This window comes from Mirounga leonina, unplaced genomic scaffold, assembly GCF_011800145.1.
Source record: "Mirounga leonina isolate KUSES-001 unplaced genomic scaffold, KU_Mleo_1.0 Mir_126, whole genome shotgun sequence".
Taxonomy (NCBI): Eukaryota; Metazoa; Chordata; class Mammalia; order Carnivora; family Phocidae; genus Mirounga; species Mirounga leonina.
This window is the reverse complement of record NW_023270314.1, coordinates 25219534-25242921: the sequence shown is the minus strand read 5'-3', so window position 1 is coordinate 25242921 and position 23388 is coordinate 25219534. Positions and strand designations below refer to the sequence as shown.

Below are 23388 nucleotides of genomic sequence, written 5' to 3'. Positions count from 1 at the left end.
GGAGGGAATGCTGAGTGCACCTGCAGCCCAAGGGGGCTAGGCTAGCTGGGAATTACCGTCACTGTGGAATACCCGTTCTGTAGAGTGGGGACAAATCCCCATGCTGAGCATGCTGGGACAGGTGTGGAAGCTGGAACACACCCTCGGAGCCCCCAGAAGCCCTTCCAGCCGGGCACTGGGACATTCAGAACCAGTCCTCACAACATCCAAAGTTCCCAGCTCAGTCTTCAACAGAGTGTTGATCAACCTGAAGACACACAGTTTCCTGGACTGATCAGAAAGCTGATAAAACCAGGGCAGCAGGTCCAACCAAATGATGGGAGTTATACTGAGCTTGAAGAGGGCCTATCAGAGCACATGGCTCATGATTGGAAGACGCATCCTGGGCCAAAGGTCCAGTAATGGAGGGTGAAGCAACACTCTTCACAGGCTTCCTGATATCGAGGACTTTCCCAGCCCAGAAACGTACACCTTGTCCAAGGTCAGACAGAGTTAGAATTTTATTGAGCCAATGGTTGCTCCTTCCGTCACCATGTTCCTAGATGATAATCTATGTAGATGAGAAGCTGGTGGAATTAAATTTAGATTCCCAGAGCGCCCTGCCCTGCCCTGCCCCAGCCTCTCAGCTGGAGGAGCTGCGGGCAAACTCCCTGGGAGTGGCCTCCTGCCCTCCTCGGTGCTCCCTCCTGCCCGCCCCTCTGTTGCTTGGTGGATGGGCCTGCTTGACTCTCCCTCAGAGTATCAGCGCCGTGGAAATAGCACTGACCACAAGCAGGGATGGAATGCTTCCTGGCCCCTGGAAGGATCACAGGTGTTCCCCCAGCCCTCCACCAGGGCCCATGAGAACCGTATGAGATACCGCACGTGGAAACATTTTGTACATGGTTAGAGGGCTATGGGATGGCTCCTTGTTGTCACTGGGGTGAGCTACACTGAGAGGCATTTGCTCCTGATAGGATCTCATTGTCTCTAACAGGAGTATTGTTTATACCAGGAAGCCTCCTCCCAGCACCTTTTAGTGCTGACGCCCTGGCTCAGGCCCGGAACATGATATCAAGGCCTTTCCTTGGAGTCCAAGATCCTCCTTGGCTAACTCCTCTCTCCTTACCCTACCTTTCTCATGCCCCTGCCCTGTGGAATCTCTGTTCCAGTATTCTAGGATTCAGGCATGTGATTCCCTCCATCTGTCCCCCGGTTCTCCATGATTGAGAAGGTCAAGGTTTCTGAAGAGAAAAAACAGGGTCATGTTTTTTGGGAAAATCCCAATTACTGCCCAGAAGGAGAAGGATGGGCAAGATGACCTCTGATCCACCTTGCCCTGTGTTTTTATCCAGAGCCAGCTTGGATTTCCTAAGCACATCATATGCGCAGGCATGATCCCAGTGAGAATCTAATCCATACCCTGGACTAGGTCTGTGGTGTCAGAAAACTTGGGTTCATTTCACCATCCTTGGCCCTTGGGCCCTTGGCCTCTCCATGACTTGATCATTTCTTGGCATCTGACCTTAATTTTCCCCAATATAAAATAGAGAGTAAAACTTTTTTCTCAGGCTCCATCACATGAACTCTGAGGGCAGCAAAGGGATGAATGGCTGCCATACACATATTCCCACGTATCATTCAGTCCCTCCCTCAACCTCCTGCCAGATAGTTAGCCAACCTCTGCTTGAAATGTGCCAACTCCTCATGCCTCTCTCATCTCAGGATCAATAAAAATTGCTTCTTACCCTGAGCCAAATCTGCTGCATTTCCCACCTGTTCATCTGGGTCATCAGCTGGGGTCAACCCCTCTTTGCCAAGGAAACTCTTCAAATCTTTGCAGTTAACTGTCACATCTCCCCCCAAAGACATCCAGGGCCTTCTACCGTCCCCCTGTGGCCAGGTTTCTGATCACCCACCCCTGCCATCCTAGCCACTGTCATCTGAATGGACTCCTCTTTAGTAATGTCCTCAGAGTGGTCAGACTATAGACTACAGACTACAGGATACAGCCAAAGTGGACTTGGCACACTACTCTCTTCTTGGTCCCCACGCTTGTCCCCACTGGCCACCAACTGCTGTTGGCTCATGCACTGTCACCATCGGCAGCTGAACACTCTAAACCAAGTTTACACCCACTGCTGTTTTCTCTCTCCCCATCCCTGTCCCGTGCTCTTGGATTTTTTTTTTTTTTTTACTTCAAGTGTGGCATGGTTTCTGTCTACGCCCTCTCTCCTTGCCTTCGGGCAGCCCCTCTGCCCACCTCTCCTTTCCCAGCCCGTTCCCCCACAGGTCTGCTGCCAAGGTGAGATGGGGAGAAGCCTCTCAGAGAGAAGGTAGGCACTGTCTTATCAATATGGACTGCAGTCATATTTGAATGAATCCCATATCCAGCTGTCATCTGTACTCCTTCAGGGAAGGAAAAAGTAGGTCACATCTTTTATGCAACTCCTTTACACAGACTCAGAAATATCACGTAGCATAAGGTGGTAGCTTAACTTGCTCCATTCTTGAATGTCTGCATCTATGCTTCCCCCAGAGGCATGGATTCCAGAAGACCCTGCCCAGGACCCCCACTGGGTGAATGGGCTCAGTCTCTTATCTTCTGAGCTCCTGTCTCCTGGGAGCCGGACCTCTCTCACTCACACACATTCAGTCTCTCTTATCTTTGAGTCTCTGGAAGACTAGCCCCCTGTCTGAAGGGCGCTTCCCTGAGGCCCTGCCCTCACCTACTTCTACGGTTTTCCCCAGGCCTGTTCCACTTTCTAGCCCTCTAGGAGGGCCAAGCTTTGGGGCGAAGCTTCCCTTCCCCAGAATTGGCATCTACTGCAGGTCCCACAGCTCCTGCAATGGAGGGTCTGCCTCTGTCCACAGGACAGGCCTTGCTACCACCTTCAGGCTAAAAGGTCCGCAAGGACGCATTGCTCTGATTTCTCCTCCCTCTGAACTTTCCCCTCTGCCATAATCTATCATTTGGGTTGTGAGTACCTGAAGATTCAGAAACGGGTTCAGCCAACATTGCATTCCCAGGGCCGAGGCCTCCTCCTGGCACGTGGCCAGAGCAGAATGAATGCATGCTGAACCAATGTATGACTGACTTCGGAACGAGCGGCCACTTTCAGCACTAGTAAGATCATGTCTGCAAGGTCTTTTAAGATCATGCAATAAAAAATAATAAGGGGTGCCTGGGTGGCTCAGTTGGTTGGGCGACTGCCTTCGGCTCAGGGCATGACCCTGGAGTCCCGGGATCGAGCCCCGCATCGGGCTCCCTGCTCGGCAGGGAGTCTGCTTCTCCCTCTGACCCTCCTCCCTCTCATGCTCTCTGTCTCTCATTCTCTCTCTCGCAAATAAATAAAATCTTTAAAAAAATAATAATAATAATAAAAGTAATACTTCCCAGATATGAATAATTGCAGAGGCCTGCAGAAATTTAAGAAGAAATCACTTATTTCTGACTGAACAGCAGTTTGAGATCAGAAAATTTTATTGTAGAAACACCAGAAATGTCAAGCCCTTCAAGGTACGCCCTTCAACCAGGAAATGATGCGGTCACACCACTCCGCAAGGGACCCCCACTGAGCCCATCCGATGCCCCAGAGAGAATCAGGGACTTGGAGGTTGCATTAGGACTCAGCAAGAAAGCAAAGGTGACTCTAGTTCTTAGAAGCAACACCACCCTCCCCCTCTGCAGGCCTGCTAGTTGGCTTATAGTTTCCCCTTCCTGTCCCCTCCAGTGCATCTTACATTGTGTTTAAGGCCTGAAAGGAAGGGTTAAATTCTCAGGAAGTGCTCAGTCACAGAGAACAGGAGGCAGAGGGACTCTGAGAGCCCAGGAAAGGGCTCCATGCTTCCTTACACATAACAGGCAGCTTCCGGACTGATCAGGATTGAACCCTCCCAAGACCCATGCTTAATCTTCCAATTCCTCTGGGCCTGGCACCTGGACACAGCAGCTCTAGGTGGCACGTGCCCAGCTTCCTGGACAATTCTCAGGAGGGCCATTATGGAGCAGAGCTCAGGAAGGGCCAGGCTGCCAAAGAATTGGAGCTGTCAGGAGGGGCAGGACAGAACAGAACTCCATGGCTTCCCCCACTGACTCCTCTATTTGGGGATAATTAGTCCTCCCAGGGGACAAGGATGCATGCCCTCCGAAATATTCCCACCTTGAGCTGTTAGCCCAGAGAATAATGCTTCTTAAGACGGAGATGCAGAATCAGGACCAGACATACTTCAAGGTGTCTGATGAGGACAGCAAATCCATACTCTCCATCAACATGCAAGTATGAGGCTAACAGACCAACAGACAGGAATGGGTCCCCGGCACAGAGGTTCCTCTTGCCAAGCTACTCGCCCAAAGGCCTCGTTCTGTGGGTCCCCTAAGGGATGGATTATGGTTCACAGGGCAGCCCAGGTGTAGGAAAGGGAGCCTGGGGGTGAGAAACCTGGTGTCCTTGACATTAACTCTCCATTATCCGCTCTGTAGATACTCTACAGGCTCTTTTTCTCCAGGGCTAGACTGGGCCCCTGGATGTCCCCAGGGGCAGGGGCAGGGCCAGCGGAGTGGAGTCTGAGTGGAGAGCGGTCTGGCTGTGATTCTGTCAGCCAGCCAGCGCCCTCCAAAGACAGATCTGCTGTTTGGGGTTATCCGCCTGCTTCCCCAGCTAGCGTGGAACGTGTTAGCAAAGCTACAGAGACCCATGAGGGAAAGGTAAGTGAGAGGGGTTCAGAAAGGGCGCCGGGGAGGGGACAGGAGAGCGCCCTGCCGGCGGGGCTGTGTGAGCCCCCCTCTACTCCACGATTCGCTTGTGGGAAGTGTTGGTGGAGGTCTGGAGGATCTGCACGCCGGACGAGCCGCCGCCGCCACCTCTGCCCCCGTACTTGCTGCTGCTCTGGCTGCTCCCTCCGTAGCTCCCGCCGCCGCCGCCACCGCCACCCGCGTAACCACCTCCACTGGCCCCTCGGGAGCCCCCTCCGTAGCCACCGCCGCCGCCCCCGCGGGAGCCGCCGCCGCCGCCGGAGCCTCCAGAGCCTCGGCCGCCGCCGCTGATGGTGGTCTGACTGCTCTGCACAGCTGTGGGGAGAGGGCAGCCCGAGCTGGGGTCAGAAGGGCTGGCCGGGGGACCCGCCTGCACCTCCCCCCTGCACCCCCCTGCACCCGCCCTGGGGCAGCCTCCTGCACCCTTAGTCGCAGGCAGCGTCTGACTTGCAAAACCATATAGGATGAAAAGGTTCCCCTTTTCCAAGTATTCTTCAGAGGACAAAGCCCTGGGTGTTTTACGGAACTAATGAATCGTGGAACACTACATCAAAAATCAATGATGTACTATATGTTGGCTAATTGAACATAATAGTAAGTAAAAAGAAAGACAAAGCATGTCAGGACCCGTTTTCATTAGCCATATACCTTGACGAGTTCTTTTTTTTTTTTTTCCTAAAATTTTATTTATTTATTTGTGAGAGAGAATGAGATAGAGAGAGCATGAGAGGGGGGAGGGTCAGAGGGAGAAGCAGACCCCCTGCTGAGCAGGGAGCCCGATGTGGGACTCGATCCCAGGACTCCAGGATCATGACGTGAGCCAAAGGCAGTCGCTCAACCAACTGAGCCACCCAGGCGCCCCCTTGACGAGTTCTAAGCTACTACTGATTATTAGGTCTCATCAACATTAAGATACGTAAGCACTAAAATCGGAACAATTTATTTCAGCGAATTTCTCCAGGCTCGGCGGTCTATTGGCTCACTGTGGTTTTTCATGGTGCAGGACTAGAAACTAAATCGCTGACTGCCGGTCCCTGCTGGCCTGCCCTCCCCGGCCCTCCCTCTGCCACGGGCCCCAAGCAGCCCCCCGCCTGGACCCTGCTACTTACAGATGCTCACGTGGCTCTGCAGCTCCCCTGACATCCTGTAAAAAACCAAAGCACACACATCGGTCAGACCAGTAAAGCCAGGAGGAAGGCAGGTGACAGCCTGGAGACATCCAGAGCAGAGATAGTCCCGTAAAGTGAAAAACTGTCCCCAAGCTTTAGGGAAAGGTGGGTGCACAGGCCAGGAGGTCAGGAAGTGAGGGGCTAGAAGGGGTTTTAAATAGTTTCTGAAAGCCATTTAGCACTGGCTGCAGTGCCTTAGGTTGGGGTATAGGGACATTCTGCTCAGAGGCAGGGGAATGATGCCAATGACACATCCTCTGCTTCTGATTTGGATGTTTCTGCTCAGCCCGGGGCTACCAGTCTTTCCAGAAAACAGGGATTGTCTTCCCTCCAAATAGTCCCACCGCTCAGGGATGCAGCCTGCATGCTGGCCCCAGAAGCATGGCCCACCTGCTCTCCTCGCCCTCCAGCAGCTTGCAGTAGGTGGCAATCTCCACGTCCAGGGACAGCTTGGCCCCCAGCAGCGCCTGGTAGTCTCGCAGCAGTCGGGCAAGCTCCTCCTTGGACTGCTGCAGGGCCTCCTCCATGTCCTGCAGCTTCTGCCGCGCATCCTGAAGGGTCTGCTCTCCTCTCTCCTCTGCATCCGAAATGGCCATATGCATCTGCTCAATCTACTCAGGAGAAAGTCGCAGAGAAGAACCGAATGGGGGGGTGAGTTTCAGGAGCCCCATTTGGCAGGGCCCTGTGGGAGGCGGCATGCCTGCTCAGCCCACCCTGAGCATCCTTCTCACCTGCTTCTTGATGTTGCTGATCTCTGCCTGCAGCCTCTGGATGGTGCGGTGGAGCTCAGCGATCTCCATCTTGCTGTTCTTCAGCTCGTCTCCGTGTCTTCCCGCTGAGATCTAGAGCTCTTGGTACTGAGGATCAAAGGCAACATCATGGTCAGCCTGCTGCGCACCACGAGGCCTTCCACGAGGGAGTGAGTCTGCCTTCCCAGGCCCTGCCCAAAGCTGCTCTCCAGGGACAGTTCCCAGGTACGCCCCACCCCAGAGCTGTGATGCCCGCCATACACACTCCCGTACCAAAGCTCCCTCATTTGAGCTGTGACATCACACACACACATACACACAGTCTTGTTCAAGCCTCCCTCCTTCTCATCAGTCTCTGGGCCAGACCCGCATCCCAGACAGACAAAGCTGCTCCTGGATGCCCTTTTCCACCTACTTGTTCCCCCATCTAAGCCTTACTAGAGGCCCTTACCCACAGGGAAGGACCTCTTCCCTTTTGCCACCATACCTATATTCCTTCCTACCCTTTTCCAGGATGGTTTCCCTAGCAGCCATGACCTTATTTCCTCAGAGCCCCTCAGCATGCCCCTTGTTTATTCCCATTCTCCTCTCTATGTCATTTCTGTATCTACATGGCCCCATCAGTAGGCTCCCCTGGGCAGGGCTCTGGAGGAAGCAAGGGGCGCAGGGTTGCTGGTTCAAGGGAAGCTCTGCATTCTGATGCTTTCCCTGTTGACCATCTGCCTCCCCAGTCTGATGCTGAAATCCATGCCGCTCAGAACCCTTGCCTGCAGGGCAGTGAGACAGAGGCCCGCCAAAATTGGAGTTGAGAAAGCAGATCGCAAGTATCAGGAGCTCAGAATGTAGGGACCGGCCTTTGACCCTTAACTACAGTCTTTGCCCTCCGAAAAGGTCCGAGTCCATTGATATTAAAGAAGTAATCAAAGATGTGCCCGAAGACTTAGCCACAGAGATGTTTATCTGACAAAGGTAAATTCTTACCACCGAGCATCATGCTGCTATTAAAAGTGACATAGAATATTTAATGTCACACAACGGCATTCACAAGTAATAAGTGAAAGAGTAAAGTACAGAACCACAGCTTAAAAGATCTCATTATGAAAAAAGTAAGAATAAAAAACATTATAGTGGTTTAGGGCATGGGTTTGTAGGCGGAGCACCTAAGTTTAAGTCCTGCCCCTGCCGCTTACCAGCCATAAGACCCTAGGCAAACTAGGTGAGTTCATACTCTACTATCTTCAAAACAGGGGTAATCAACTCCTTACCTCACAGGGTTGTTGTAAGGAGTAAATGAAATTTTATATATATGTATAAAATGTATATAGATACATGTATGTATGTGTGTGTGTGTATATATATATATACATATATATATGTGTATATATATATATATATATACATATATATATATAACTTCCAAAATAAGAGAAAGATGGTAGAAATTCTGAGGCTATGTCTGGTTTGGGGTACCAAGTCTGGGTGGAAGGGCAGCAGTGCCCACCTTGGTCTGGTACAGCGCCTCGGCCTCATCCTTGCTCTTCTGTGCGATCAGCTCATACTGGGTCCTCACCGCATCGATGATGCTGTCCAGGTCCAGGAAGCGGTTATTGTCCATAGACAAGATGACATTGGTGTCGCTGATGTGGGTTTGCATCTGCGACAGCTCCTGCAAGGCATAGACCACAGGCTGATTCCTTCCACTCTCCTCCTGGGGCCTCAGTTTCCCTCTACTGTCCCCTCAAGGCTCTTTGGGGAAACCAGAAGCCTGGGCCAGATGCGAGTCTTGGGGAAAGTTCTTTGAAAAGTTGTTGCACCCCAAGAGGTGTCTTAACTAAAGGTAAAGGCCCCCAGACCTAGCTTCTGGGGAGAAGAAAGGAGCATGAATTCAGAGCTCCTGTAGGCACCACCTGCCCATCATGCCTCTCCTGTGCCCTCTCTCCCCGCCTTACTTGGCTTGGCTGCCATCTTGGGCCCTCTGACAGGCAGACTTGCTCCTTGGGAAATACATGAGCTCTCAGAGCCATAGAAGGGACTCTCTTTGCGCAGCCATTCCCTCACTTTTGAGCCTGGGCTCTACCACCGACTAGATGAGTGACTGAACTAGTGATTCAGTCTCTCAGTGCCTCAGCTCTCTCATCAGCAGAATGGAGACCAAGGTGGGCAAAGCTCCTTGCACAGCATCTGGCCCAAAGTAGACATGAGCAACAGTAGGGCCAGGGGTGGTAGAAGGATATTATCCATCACCACTGTAGGCTTCGTCCCTTTAGGATCCACACTGCCCTCTCCTACAGAATTCCCCAATAGCTCTATTGGATTCCCAGCACTGGTGAAGATTTCTGGTCAGTTTTGTCCCTGTATGTCCTGGATATTAACCTCATTTCCAGATAGAATCAAGAGCTGCTCCATCTTCTCCCTCAGGACACTCCCTGCCTCCCATCTCCAGCACCTGCACCCAGGAATCTGAGCACTGGGGGTTGGGAGGCTGACTCCAGTCCCAGAGTTGAGGTGACTGGGGAGAGGAGTCCCTAGTGGGTCATGCTGGGTTTCATGCCTCCCCCTCCAACAGCCCATACCCTTTGTGACATGTGAGGAAAGAGAAGGGTTTCTCATGAGGACTGAACTCACCATCTCAAATAAATACTTCAGGAAACTGATCTCTCCAAACAGAACATTCACCTTGGACTCCAGGTCTACCTTGCTCATGTAAGCAGCATCCACATCCTGAACGGCAAGCAAAAATATTCTGACTTTATTGTCCAAGTGTCGCCTGCCACTAGCTCACTGGGTGACCCAGGCAAGTGGCAAAACCTCTCTGGGCTTATTTCCTTGCCTGCAAACTTCCTCACCTCACTCAGGTGAGGGACCTGCAAAAACTCTGGCTTTCCTGACCAGGAAGAAATGTGACACCAAGGCCCTCATCCCAGTCAGTCACACCAAGCACCCCAGGTCCCTCCCCAGGTCTCAAGGCTGCACATAACTGACACTCAACAAGTGTCCGTTGATTGAACCTCACATTCAGGACTGTGGAGAGATAAGCACTCAAGGAAGCCTCAAGATTCCTATCGACATCACTTTCAGACTTAACCCCTTCAGTGCAGGGGCCCAGCCTTCAGGCCACACCCTCAACAAGCTGCCCCCAGCAGTCACCTGTCCACCCCTTGGTCACACGGCATCCCACAGGAGTTCCTCACTCTGCTCAGTCCCCTGGACCCACAGTCCCCCTGGGATCTCCCCCATCCTTCACCTTCTTCAGGACGACAAAGTCATTTTCAGTGTTGGTCCTCCCGTTGATCTCTTCCTCGTATCTGTGGGAGGAGGTAAGAAACACAGATAGGCTGCTGAGGCTGACCTTGGCTCCTTGAGATTTCTCCTCACAGCAAGCGGCTTGGAATGTCCCGGATTTTTAGTGTTAGACTTTGGCTATCCCCTACCAGAGGATAGCCATTTTTTGCAGCTGAGGACATAAATAGCCGCTTTTACTAAATTGTTTTAAAGAGAAAAAAATGTCACCTACAATGTTGCCCCCCAACACCTTCAGTGTGGATTTCATCTTTCCCTTTTTGAGTCACACACTCTTGACTCTCTGATTGGTGTGTCAGGGTGATGTCAAGGGTAGCACCCTGCACCCCTAGCATGGGGAGGGAGGAGCCTCTCAGTTGCCTGCACGGGGCTGGAGCAGATGATCTGGAATTAGACAAGTCCCGACCATTATGATTAATAATAGCTAGTGCTTAGTATGTGCAGGCACAGTCTGGGAACTTATTAAGCATAATGTCATCTAAACAAGTGGTGCTCAAAATGTGCTCCCCAGTCCACCAGCATCACGTGGAAGCATACTAGAAATGCAAACACTCTGGTCGCATTCCAGGCCTACTCAACCAGCCTGCTGCACACCGAAGCCTGAGAGCCCAGATCTGCCTGTCACAGCAACCCAACAGGGAGAGTGCTTTCCATCCCCACTTTACTAAGGTGAAAACTAAAGGCTTAGAAAGACAGACTTGCAAGCAGCTAGAAAGTGGCAAAACCCACTGGAACTTGGCTCATCTGGGTCCAGCACCCTGAGGATAGTCTGCCCTTCCCCACCCAATACATTTGAGAGCTGACTGGTACCACCATCCTACCAGAGCTGCCATATGCAAGATGGTGCCCTCTGCCGTTGTGTGGTACAGAGCCGGGTGGCTGCACCTGGGGACCCTGGTCCACCCTTCACATACTAACACTAAAGCAGAATGTCTTGCCCCTGAATCAGTTCCCTGCCATGCTTCCCTCTGACCCCTTTACCCTGCCTGGGCTCTCACTTGTTCTTGTAGTCCTCCAGGACATCCTGCATGTTCCTAACTTCTGTGTTCTGGCACATCTGCTCAGCACTGAGAAAATCCACCTGCCTCCGCAGCTCACTGATGTAGTTCTCCAAGATGGGCTCCAGGTCACTCGTCCGAGTAGAGGTGTTTACTTGCTGTAGCAGCTCCCACTTTGTTTGTAGCACCTGATTCTGCTGCTCCAGGAATCGCACCTAGGAGCAAAAGACTTCCAAGTTCACCCCAGGCTGTGAGTCCAAGAAGCATCCCCCACGGGTAGGAAGACTGGCAACCACACAGCATATCTGGACCTCAGAGAACCAAGGTGGCCCCTCTTGGGATCTGAGAGCTTCCCTAACTGCGGGACCAGGACACACAGAACACAATGTGGTTTCTGATGGTTGACCAAGGGCTGTAAGGTCAACTTGCCTAAAATTAACACTAAGTTACTAAGCCAACTCTGGTTTTGGAGGCAAACCACCTCCACTGGAGTGCCTTCTTCCCTTCAGCTATAGCCACGTATACCACAGAGCTGTCACTCCCACACTCCACACTCCGTGCCAACGTACAGCAACGGTGATACAGAGCATCTGAAACACTAACATGTCCAAGGCTCATTTCTCTTTGTGGCTGAAGTGCTTTCTGTGACTGAGGAGAGGAGACAATAAGAGAGAAGAAACAATTGGACTTAGAAGATTATACTGAGTTCTGAACAAACCAGCCTGGGTGCCCCCATCCTGCAGACCCCACCACCTCTGCTGTCTGCCAGGGTGTTTCAGGAAGGTCACCTCACTTAAATGTTAACTCCGAATTTAAAAAAAAATAAATGCTCCCACTTTTTATTTTTTTAAAAGGTTTTATTTACTCATTTGAGAGAGAGGCAGAGGGAGTGGGGAAGCAGACTCCTCGCTGAGCTGGAAGCCCGAGGTGAGACTCAATCCCAGGACCCTGAGATCATGACTTGAGCTGAAGTCAGATGCTTAACTGACTGAGCCACCCAAGCACCCCTGTTCCCACTTTTTAAAAATGTTGTGTAATGTATGCCCATGCCCCAAAGTAAGGACTTTGGGGGTGTCTAGTGTTTGGGAAATACTCATGTTGCTATTCCCTTCATTAAGTTTCACTGATGCAGAAAATGGAGAGTGGACATCCTCCTATATTCTTACTATCTCTCTTCCGGAAACTGGGCACAAAGCTCAGGTACAGGGTCCAGAGAGCTGACTGGCTGTGCTGACCAAGTACATGGATTGTGCTCCGCATGATCATGATCAATCCTCACCTTACCTCTGCAGGTTGCCCTTAGATGGAGCCTCCCTCCCCATGCCTTTGGCGAAGATAAGGTATGCCTCTATGCTTTGCTTAGGTGCGGACACACACACACGTGCACTCCAGGATCCTCCTGGGAGTTGTGTGTGAGGACAAACCTACTGCTTTGTGCAGTCAAAACAGAACCCTGAAGACACTCCCCTACAATGGGGCACCAAGGAGGATGCCCCAAACCCCCGGCCCTTAGGACTGCCCTTCTGAGGGGCCAGCCCTTGTTAACTCCCGTTGGATTCTGACTCTAGGCTAGGAGACGTGCACAGTGAATGCTATTCCCCATGGCTCATTTGTGTTAGCTTCATCAAAGCAAGAGCTAAGGCAAGCAGATCTCACAGGTTGTCTCAGTTTGAACCCACCCCCCGCCCCCCGCCATGGGAAATTCCTGCCACCTGGCCTCGTTTTGCTCTAGGGGCACTGCCAGAAGGTGGACAAATCAAACAGGGGTCTCGGCCCTGTGCTCAGTATTGTGGGAACTGAAGGGAACAAATCTCATGGGCCCACAATAGAATCTCCACATCAAATAAACAATGAGGGGCAGATGAGCCAGAGCACTTTCTCCCCCTGCACACAATACCTCAGAGCACATCAGCAAAAGAACCCGGGGTTCTCATCAGGCCACCCAAACTGCAAAGGCAGAGACTGGCTGCAGGGAGCGCCAGGCAATTTTAGTAGGATTTAATCTCTAGAAAAATCACTGAAAGCCGTTGTGATTTTTCCCAGGCTCCCCAAAACACTCCCAGGCTCTGTCCCATCAGCACAGATGAAACTTAGCATCATACTGAGCTCACCTTTGTGCTGGGAAAAGCACACCCCTCTTGGCTTGTCGTGACCCTCTTGCTTATGACACTCCAGGCCCAGGGACCTCCTGCTGCCTCCAGCAGCCCAGATCTCCCCAGCTCTTTGCTTGGCTATGCCCTATTTACCCTTTTGATCTCAACTAAAGTGACATCCCCCTCTTTATAATTGAATCTCCCACACCCAGAATAGTCTGGCACATGATAATTACTCAATAAATACATGTTGAACGACAAATCAAATCAGCCCTTCAGGTGTCAGGCTTGGACACTCAGAGAGTAGAAATGGACACAAAGGCTTTTGTAGAACCAACAACAAGGAAAAGGGACCTCAGGAAGGAAAGGGATGGGGTGCATCTCTTCCCATGGGGACACCGGCCTGGCTTTGTTCAGCTGAGCTTGAATCCTCTATGCCAGGTGGTGAGTGGCCTGGATAGTCTGCACCCGGAGGCATGTGAAATATCTAGTGTGTCATATGGTCTTAGGGAAAATGGAGAAAAGTAACACAGGGATGGTGGACAGGGGTGCTGGTGTGGGGGTGCTATTTTGAAAAGGGAGATCAGGGAAGGCCCCGCTAGGATAGTGGCATCTGAGAAAAGACCTGAAGGAGATGAGGGAGCAAGCCAGACCACTCTTGGGGAGGAGGCATTCAAAGCAGAGGGAATGGCAGGAGCAAAGGCCCTGAGGCAGGCGTGGGGTGGTGGAGGATGCAAGCATGCAATAGTGTCCTAGTAAGCAAGAGAGAAACAGGAGAGGAGCACGGAGGGACTGTAGGGTCACTGCAGACAACGAGTTTGTACCCTGGGGAGCTAAACTCCTGCCCTCACTCTGTTCACTAAACTGTGCAGCTTGAGAGATGTTCCACCCAGTGGTAGCAATGTTGCCTAATTCTCACAAATGCAAGCCAGGGGTGAGCAGTAGCTGCGGGGTGGAGGCCAGATCACACAGGGCCTTATAGGATCTTGGCATTTATTCCAAATGAGACAAACAGCCAATGGGGGATTCAAAAAGAGAAGTGATGCAATGTTTTTAAAGAATGCCTCTCGTGTGGCTCTGAGGATGGACTATCAGAAACTAGAGTCAGAATCCACTGCAGTAGAAGCCTTCTCCCTTCCAGCCAGGCCAGAGTCCTGGGGGCTCTTTCCTCTTGGTCATGACAAGCCTTAGGGAAGGACAGGTTGCCACAGTCTCCTGCAACTTGGCCTCTGCCCATAGCCCCACACCATAAAATGCAAGAAATGTCCTATATTAATGGTGGGAACCACAATCAAATGAGTCCCAGGAGATCATTTACCAGTAGCCCACGGCCATTGCACTGACCTCCAGCCCTCTCTTCTCCTGTCTTCTCCTTTAGCTTAGTCTTGACCTCCAGTGGTGTCACCTCCTTACTCCAGTCAAGCTCTCCAAGTCCCTGCCCTTGCCTGAGGTATGATGATGTTCAGTCAAATTTCCCATCCAAGGTGATCAGAAGTAGCCAGAAGCACTTTGTTCTGTTGAACTCCTGTTTGGCTATCTTTGGGCCTCAACACTCTTACCTCTCTTCCCCTAGCTCACACACTCTGTCCTTTCCCAACATCTACCCAGATATCAGAGACTGTATATACAGCCCAGTGGTTGACTTTAGCCATGGTTAATCTGCAGTCAGACCATAGGTCAAGCTCTGGCCTCAACACTGAATTCCTATGGGACCGAGGGGAAGTCACTGAGCATCCTTGGGCCTCTGTGCCCCAGGGTGCTTCTCACCATATCCCCAAGAACAAAGAACTTGCTGGGGAGCTTACAGGGGCTACTGTGCCTCCACTTCTGGACGAAAGGAAATGCCGGAGGAAGGTCTTTACCATAGACCTCTACCAGCCTCTGCTTGCTGATCTGGGTCTGGACCAGCCCTAATCTGAGGTTTAATTAGGGAACTAAGGAGAGGGGCTACAATGGCTCCATCTGGCCCATTCTTGGCCTTGGATGAACTAAAACAAGGAACACTGATAGAATCCTACTTAGTCTGCTTTTCACTTTAGCCCCCAGTGATAACCTCAGAGCATTCACCTAGGCTATGTCATGGCTCCTTGAAGACAGGACCTGTGTTCTAGTCTCTCTGTAGTACCTGGCACTGTATCCGACATATAGTAGATGTTTAGTAAATGTTTGTGGGATGGCTGTGTGGATGGATGGATGGATGGATGGGTGGGTGGATAGATGGATGGATGAGTGGGTGGGTGGGTGGATAGATGGATGGATGAGTGGGTATATGGAAAGTGAATAATGATGAATGAGAATGAAGTCACTACACCATGTATTTTTTCTGTGGGGTATTTTCACACTTCTTACCTGCTTTCCTGCCAAAAAGAAAAGATAAAAATAAATCCCCTCAATAAGTCAAACTGAGGCCTAATGAGGTCAATGCTTTCTTAAGGTCCCAGAACATATACTTCTGGACGTGATTGGTACTGCCAAACTGAGACAGTACAAGGTGGTAAGAGGTGGCAGGGCGCAAGGCCCTCTCAGTTGTTTGATCAGGGGCCAGAGACTCACCTGCCCTTGAGGTACTCACCTTGTCAATGAAGGAGGCAAACTTGTTATTGAGGACCATAATCTGCTCCCGCTCCTGGGTCTTGACTCTCTGAATTTCAGGATCCACCTCCAAGTGAAGTGGCTGAAGTAGGCTCTGGTTAATAGTCACCTCTTGGATGCCCCCTGGGGGACAGGAAGGACCAAAGCCCCCAAGCCCAAAATTGCTACCCCCCAAACCACCTCCTCCATAGCCACCACCTCCAAAACCACCTCCCCCAAAACTTCTGCCCCTTCCTCCAAATCTCCCTCCTGCTCCCCCACCCTGGCAGAAACCACTGGCACTTCTCCCCACTAAGCTAATGGAGATGCTTTTACTGCCTCCCAGATTGTAGAGGCTCCTAGAACCAAACCCCCTGGCATGGCTTCCATACCCACCACCACCACCACCACCACCACACCTGCCTCGGACCTGACACACAGACCCCACAGCTCGACTCCCCCCACCAGAGCCTGCAGAAGAACCAGCGCTGTAAAACCGCCTGCTCCTGGAGCTAAATGCCGACTGAGAGCTAAATTGGCGGCTCATGGTTACTAGATCATCCAGAGAAGTAGCCAGAAGAAAAGTCCCAGCTGGAAGGAGGCAGAGACCCAGGAGGGAAAAAGCTCTGACTCCTTTAACAAGAGATCTGGCTTAGTCCCTATATATACATGCATTTGCTGGGCTGGGCACCTTCCAAATTCTGGAGGGGAATATTTATGTTTAGTTTGCCTGCCAGCAACATCTGTTTAAAACCTCACACCTATGAGTTGCAGATATTGTACTGTAGTTAAACTTCCCCAACTTGATCATTTATCATTCATCTCTTGCCATTTAGAGTTCACAGTGCAATAATCTCTCAGGACCAAGTTGCTGGAAACTCCTATACAGTTTCCCCCAAATCATTAGCTGATACCTTCCTAAGAAACTCCACCACTGAATTGTTTGTCTTGGGGTGTGACCAGGAGATCTGGGGCAAAGCTAGGGGTTGTCTAGCTGACTTGTGATCACAGCTGGGACAGGGGTGGAGACATCTGCTGCCATAGCATTACCCTGATCAGATGAAAGCTTTGTTCTGACCTCCCCTCCCCCTGCTTCTGCTCCCTGTTGTCATTTATCACCACGATGAACATCCCAAATTTTAATCACATGAAAACGGGGTATTATAGTCATTGAGTGCAAGTGAAAGCCAGGAGACTCTGCCCAAGACTGTTCACATTTTGCTGGGTGCATCATGTGTTGCTCTATGTGCCTCAGGCTCCTCCCCTACAAAGCAGATGAGGTCCTATAGCGCTGAAGATCTGTGGTTGCAGGTGCATTGAGCATCTGCCAGGACTGAACATGGTCTTCTAGACCAAAAGACAAACTATCATGAAATCTCTCTTTTTTTTATTTCCAATGTATTTTAGACCAATGCTTTTGTAAAATAAAATTTTAAAAGTTTCCCATAAGAGGAGATTTTTTTAAGATATACAATATATGGGCCCCAATTTTTATTTCTAAATTCAATAGACATAAAATTGTTCTATTGTTAAATGGGAAAAAATTAATTTTCCAAATAGTTATTCTCAAATTCTATATTTATCTCTTCTCAAAGCTGCAACAAAGTGCCCATGGAGCACTGGTGTATGGGCCCACATTCTGGAAAGCACTGCCAACAAGCGTGAAATGAAGTTCATTCATTGAGCATCAGCGTCAGCCAACAAAAATGTGTGTTTTCCCTCTGGACTCAAATGGATGGTGGCTTTCACCCAAAACTTAATAAAAACAATAACAATAAAACCATAATAAATAATAATAAATAATCTTAAATGTCCAGATTGTTTGCCCATTCGGATACAATCATTTAAAATTATCTGCAAGGAGACTGAGTAGGAGCATTGTTGAAAATGCTTATGATACAACATTAAATGAAGAAAGCTAAATACATGAGGGTGTCTGCGCTATGAATTCATAAAAATTAAGAATGCACAGAAGGCAGGCTTAAAAAGTCACCCAAAAAAGTACATCAACTTATTAAGAATTGTAGAAGGGTTTTTTTTTTCTAATATTTTAAACGTCCTTTTCCTTTGTATTTATGCAATAAGTAAATATTTTTGCAAAAGTTGAAACTGAAACCACAGCTGCCAACAGCTGTAGAGGTGGGAAAGGCGGGTGGTGGGAAAGAACAAGAGAGGTGTCGGGGAGCCGCAGTGAGGAGAAAGCACCCTAGGCTGGGAGGGGCTCTGTGGATAGCTTCAAGCATCCACATCTTATGTGCTCAGTAACTGCTTTAGTGGACCATCTCCAGGAGACACTGTGGGAGACAGAGAGTGAGCCTGACATTTACAGTCACAAAGACTGGTTTCAGCTCCCAGCCCTGCTTCTACTACCCTGTGATCTTAGGCAAGTCACTTACGCCAGAGCCTCAGATATTTAAAGGAAATCAGAGCAGCTATTTCTCAAAGAAACTTCTCAAAGCTATAAGGCATGTGAAAAAAGCACAGAACACTATAATACACTAAACAAGCATAGATACAGTTACTCTCGGAACCTGGTAAGATGACCAAGGGTCCCACTCTGCCTGGACTTTCAGTGCATAAACCAGGATAGTCCCAGGCAAGTCAGGACAGTTGCCACCCTGGCCTGGCATCTCAGATCTAGATCTACACAGCCCTCGTCCTGACCCTAACCCGTTTGGGGAGCTCTTGGTAGGAGAGGGAAGCCAAGGCTCAGCTCCCAGGCTGAGGAGACATAAGGAGAAAACCAGCAGAGCCAGAGGAAGGAAAGGGAAGTGGAGGTAGGAATTAGGATGGGTCGTGGAGGTAGGAATTAGGATGGGTCGTGTAAGAGAGGTACCTGAAAGCAAGGATTCTGAGTCGGGTAGAGGCAGAAAGAAGAGGCAGAGAAAGCAGAGGGTATATGGAGAAGGGATGGTAGGTCCCAGGCAGGAAGCAGCAGTGGTGTGGGGAAAAGGTCCTTGGCTTCAGCTTCAAATCCTGGCTCCACCCTTCCTGGCCCCGTGGCTTGGACAAACTCTTACCTCCTTGAACCTCACTTTCCTGGGCTATAAAGAAAGGATAATAATGCCAGATTCACAGGGTGATTATAATGAGTAGCTGACATCAAACATGGAAGAGCACGTTGGAAATTCCAAAGAGTCATCCAAGGGGGGGTTCCTCACGCAGCCTTCCCTGAACACCCCAGAGCATGTGAGCCCACCCCTTGCTCACCTGCTACAGTGCTCTCTTTTGCCACTCACTTTCAACCCCTGCCATGAAGAATGCACATCATTAACCCCTTCGCACATCTCTCCTGCCAACTAAATAAATAGGAAGTTCACCAAGGTTTATATTTACCCTTATGGTGAATATGGGGAATTGCTAAATTATGATAAGAGAGGCATCCCAGACAGAATTTAGAAAGCTTCTTGGGTCTCTGGCTGTGACCACCTGCCAGCATCCAATGTCAACACCCCGGTCTAACTCCTGTCAGCTGGATGACCCCCAGTGGACTGCTGTCACTCCTGCGAAGGCCTGGGGGTGGGGGACCCAGCACGTACTACTCCCTGAGCCTTTGCTATAGGGTGACGGCTATTCTCTACTCCCTCGAAGTAAGAGAAAATCGGGGTCAAGGTGAAGCATGAGAGATTTTTACTTGTCCCAAAGGAGAAACTTGACCTCAGATCAATAGTCAATGCTGGATGAGGATTCTGGGACAAATTGCTATCCCTAAAGGAAACCCCTCAACCGGTTGGACGACAAAGAGCAGCGCTTGCTAAACTTACTACATGTTGGGATCCCCTGGAGAGCTTCAGCAACCGCTGGTGCCTGTGCCTCCTCCAGCTTCCCTCACCCCAGACCGGGATTTCACCGGTCTGGAGTGTAGTGTGGGCTCTGGAATTTTTTAAAGGTCCCAGAGGGTTTTAACGGGCAGACAAGTTTGGGAACCACTGGCTTGAAGGAAGCAGAAGAACCAATGAAATGGCCTCTTGAGATTCTATTCAGGCCGAGGACAAAAGAATAATAATGGGCATCAAAATAATAGTTAACCTCTTATGGAGTGCTTTTTCAGTGGGCCATGCACGGTGCTAGGTCTAAAACATGGAGAGTCTCAACCTAAAAATCAACAGGATAAGGAAGGCGTTCTTATAATTGCACTCATTTTACAAGTGGGGAAAAGGAGACTTGGAGAGATCAAGTAACTTGTTCAAGAACACGCAGATGAAAGTGCTGGTGTGGAGATTTGAACCCAAGCACTCCCACTCCAGAACCCACATGTATTGTAGAAGACATTGTGGGGTCTCTGGTGAAAGAGGTGCCCCCTTCCTCCCCTCCACACTCTGCCCACCTGCCACCAGCACTCTCCTTCAAGGAAAGGGGCAAGTCAGTGGAAGGCTCCAACTTGCCCTGCTGGTCTCCCAGGTACTGAAACCCAGGGCTGCCAAGAGGGTAAGGCCCAGGGCACTTATCAGCCACTGGATCACAGTCTTGGGCAGCAGTGGGAGGCAGAGTTCAAGAGGAGTTGCTGGTGTGACTGGCAGGGGCAGCCCCTGCAGATCTGCTCCTCATCTCAGCCTGCATCTCCCAGGTCTGCAAGTGGCTAGCACCAAGAGGCACACACGTGTGACAGGGGTGCGGGGACAAAGAAAGGGAGGGTGGAAGAATTTCAGTCACCAGCCCGCCCAGGAAGAGGGGACAGCTGCAGGCCTGGTGTAGTTATGGAAGCCTTTAATCTCTTTCAAATGGGAGTTTTTGGACCCCTGGGCAGCAGAGGAAGGCAATGATGTGATCATTGGGATCAGGGAGAGCAGTGTCCTGGGACTGAATCAAAGCTCCTGGCCTTGGCCTCCACACCCTGAGACCACCATTCTCCCTACAGAAGAATGTCAGACCTGGACAGGTGACAGAGACCACCAGCCCAGAGCCTTCATTTTACAAGAAGGAAATAGCTACAAAGAGTGCAAGGACTTAGTCAAGGTTACAGGGAAAACTGGTGGTGCAGAGAACTAGAGCTTGGGTACCGTCCCTCCCAATCCAAAAAGAACATGAGCCTTTGAAGAATTCCCACAGCCTCTGTGCTCCTGTAGCCTGGGGGAGATGGACATGGGGGAGCCCCATCTCCAACCTCTAACAGGCCCTGCCTGCAGGGGTCAGAAGCTCGTGCTGGGCACACAGGAACACCCCCGGGGAATCCTTCTCCTGATTTCTGGGTTATGGCGGGTGTTTGTAGCACCAACTAAGCCTTCAAGCTTCTCTTCAGGCTCCAAACCAGCCAGGACCCTCCACCTCTGATATCCTTTTGACTAGTATCCCAGGGCCCACCTGGAAACTATCAGGCAGCGTCTCTCTTTCTCCTAAAACCTAACAAGTGCCCTGGGGCCACAAGCCCTCCCAAGGTCTGAGAGCAGCCCTGCACATTCTCATGGCCAAGGTCCAGAGATAATATTGTTCTAGGCGTATTAGGCTCTCCCATCCAACACGCTTGAAGTCATGACTATTTATACACACATTTATAAAGCTGGCAACCCTCTCTTGTCTCTGAGGCAAAAGGAGCAGCTACACAAGTGTGGGCCCAAAGGAAAACAAGGTTAGACTGGGATTGACTTCCAAGAGAAACTTCGAGGCCCTAGTAGGGGACTGGGGTTGTCTGGCAGAGGATACTTCTATATGTTGGATCAAAGAGGAAAATGGGAGAGACTCAAGGCTACAGGGCTAGTTAGTGGTGTAGTGGGGTCCAGAACCACAAATCCAGTGGGGGGGGGGGGGGTGGAATATGAGACCTGTGGGAAACTCCCAGATCATGTCTCACCTTGCCCATGATGGGAGAGACACAAACGAAAGGAATTAATTTACCACCATTCCCTCCTTTAAAGAATAGGTGGGTTCCTGAAATGTTGTCCATAAATAGTAATGACACTTTACTGAGCTCACAGTGTGCCAGGAGTTAAACAGATGACATCATTCAACCGGAACCACCTCATTTTATTGATGAGACTTAGCGCGGGAGGAGGTACCAAGCAACCTGCCCACAGTGACACGGCTTGCCAGTGGGAAGCCCGGGTCACACCAGGGCGGCCTGCCTCCAAAGCCTGAGAGCTTCCCACTGTGCTGTATTACTTTCTGCTTCGCGAGGCAGTTTCAGGACACTTTGGAGTTTGGCTGCTGGAGCTTGAATCCTGGCTCCACCACTTAATCTCTCCGTGCCTCAGTTTCCTCATTTGTAAAGTAGAGATAATAACAGAGCTGCCCAGCTCTGTGAAGATTGAATGAGTTAATTCATTTTTAAAAAGCTGTTCACAGAGTGCCAGGCAAATCACAAGAAAGCATCAGTTTTAACAAAGATTATATTGCTGCACAATATATGCAAATTTCTGTGAACCAAACTGGATTTTCCATCCAGCTTCCCTTAACAAATCAGAATGGCATCATGAGTAAGAAAACATGGCCCTGTGGAATTTTGTAAATCATATGAAAGCTGTGGAAAGCTTTCTTCTTTAATCATCCTACTTAAAGGAGTGTGGCAATTTCTTGTACATTTGAAACAAGCCATGAGGCTAAAGGCACCTGTCTCCAGGCTGCATTCACCAGCCAGGGCAGGGGTATGGCCAACAGTGGGTTTGCTTTTGAGAGGGGAGGCTACAGCCTCTGTGAGGACCGGCTGCAATGGGACAGTCCCCACACTTCCCTCCCTCTCTGACCGTTCTGGTTGTTCCAAGGAAACTTTTCACTCTCGAGCTAGAACATCCTCTGTCAAAGCTGCAGTTGTATGTTGTGTTTTGTCTAGCCCAGTGAGCATCTGGCTCTCTTGCAAGTGTGTGTTTACTTAGCTAAGAGTTTCTGTGATCACCATAAAGTGTGTCTTCTCTTTCTGTTTCTCTGACATTCTTTGTCAGTCCTCTTATGCTAACGAGGACCATGATTTATAAGGGAGGTACTCATGCACGTACTCATATGTTTGTTCACCTTTTATTTTGCTTCTCCCAACCTACATGTCCCTGGTTTGAGAGGGACTTCCTGGCCCTGCACTGAATCTGTGTTCTGTCCAAGTACCCCTGGATCCACCTTGATGGTGTGCTATGTCTGGGGTAGGGGTAGGGGGTGACCGGTCATGAGGCTATTCTAAGTTCTTTGTCAGCTCTCATAACTCTTCATACTGGAAGGTTTCACCCCACATTATATGAAACACGATAAAACATAGCCTCGGCGTATATAATTTTTTGCTATAAAACATTTGAAGTTTTATCATTGCTTTTTGAAAATATTTGTCTACCAGCAACTCATTCAATTACAATTAGCTGCAATTAATGGACAATTTCAGACCTACCTGGAATTACTGAAAAGCAAGGAAATCTAACCTACTTTTTTCAAACGTAATATATTTTTTATGAATTCAAAATCTTATCAATTAAGGAAGTCGATCTGTATCATCCATAGTATCTGGTGGCTGAAAAATCATGTCTGTCCTGCCTGAGAACTCTAGAACTTCCTCCCTAGAGTTTCCCTCCAGTCTCAGGCCAGAACCTTCTGTGTGAAAGGGACTGCCATGACCCACAGGCATGGACATTAGAACCAGTGACCCTGCAATCCAGAATGAAAATTCTGCCACCATGTCTGAAAGACAATGCAGTTTATTGAAGATACAGAACAGAGAGTTCTCGGAGTCAAAAAGGGACAAGTACCACTAATGGGAAATCAAAGCACCAGCAGGAGGTGAGGACCAGGGGAGGGGGCGCTGGCTACAAGCTGGGGAAAGAGGTGCATGCAGGGGCTGGTTGGGGCTTTCCCATAAGGCAG

At 50.1% G+C, this 23388-nt stretch overlaps 1 protein-coding gene across 1 annotated transcript; it reads right to left on the bottom strand.

Moving 5' to 3' along the window:
• Nucleotides 1-4766: 4766 nt before the first annotated feature.
• On the bottom strand, nucleotides 4767-16162 carry LOC118008816 (keratin, type II cytoskeletal 1b-like). Its single transcript, XM_035002596.1, is given in 9 exon segments — nucleotides 4767-5050; nucleotides 5845-5879; nucleotides 6295-6515; nucleotides 6636-6761; nucleotides 8155-8319; nucleotides 9279-9374; nucleotides 9898-9958; nucleotides 10952-11166; nucleotides 15617-16162. Coding segments are annotated over 9 exon segments (1749 nt in total).
• Nucleotides 16163-23388: the final 7226 nt, after the last annotated feature.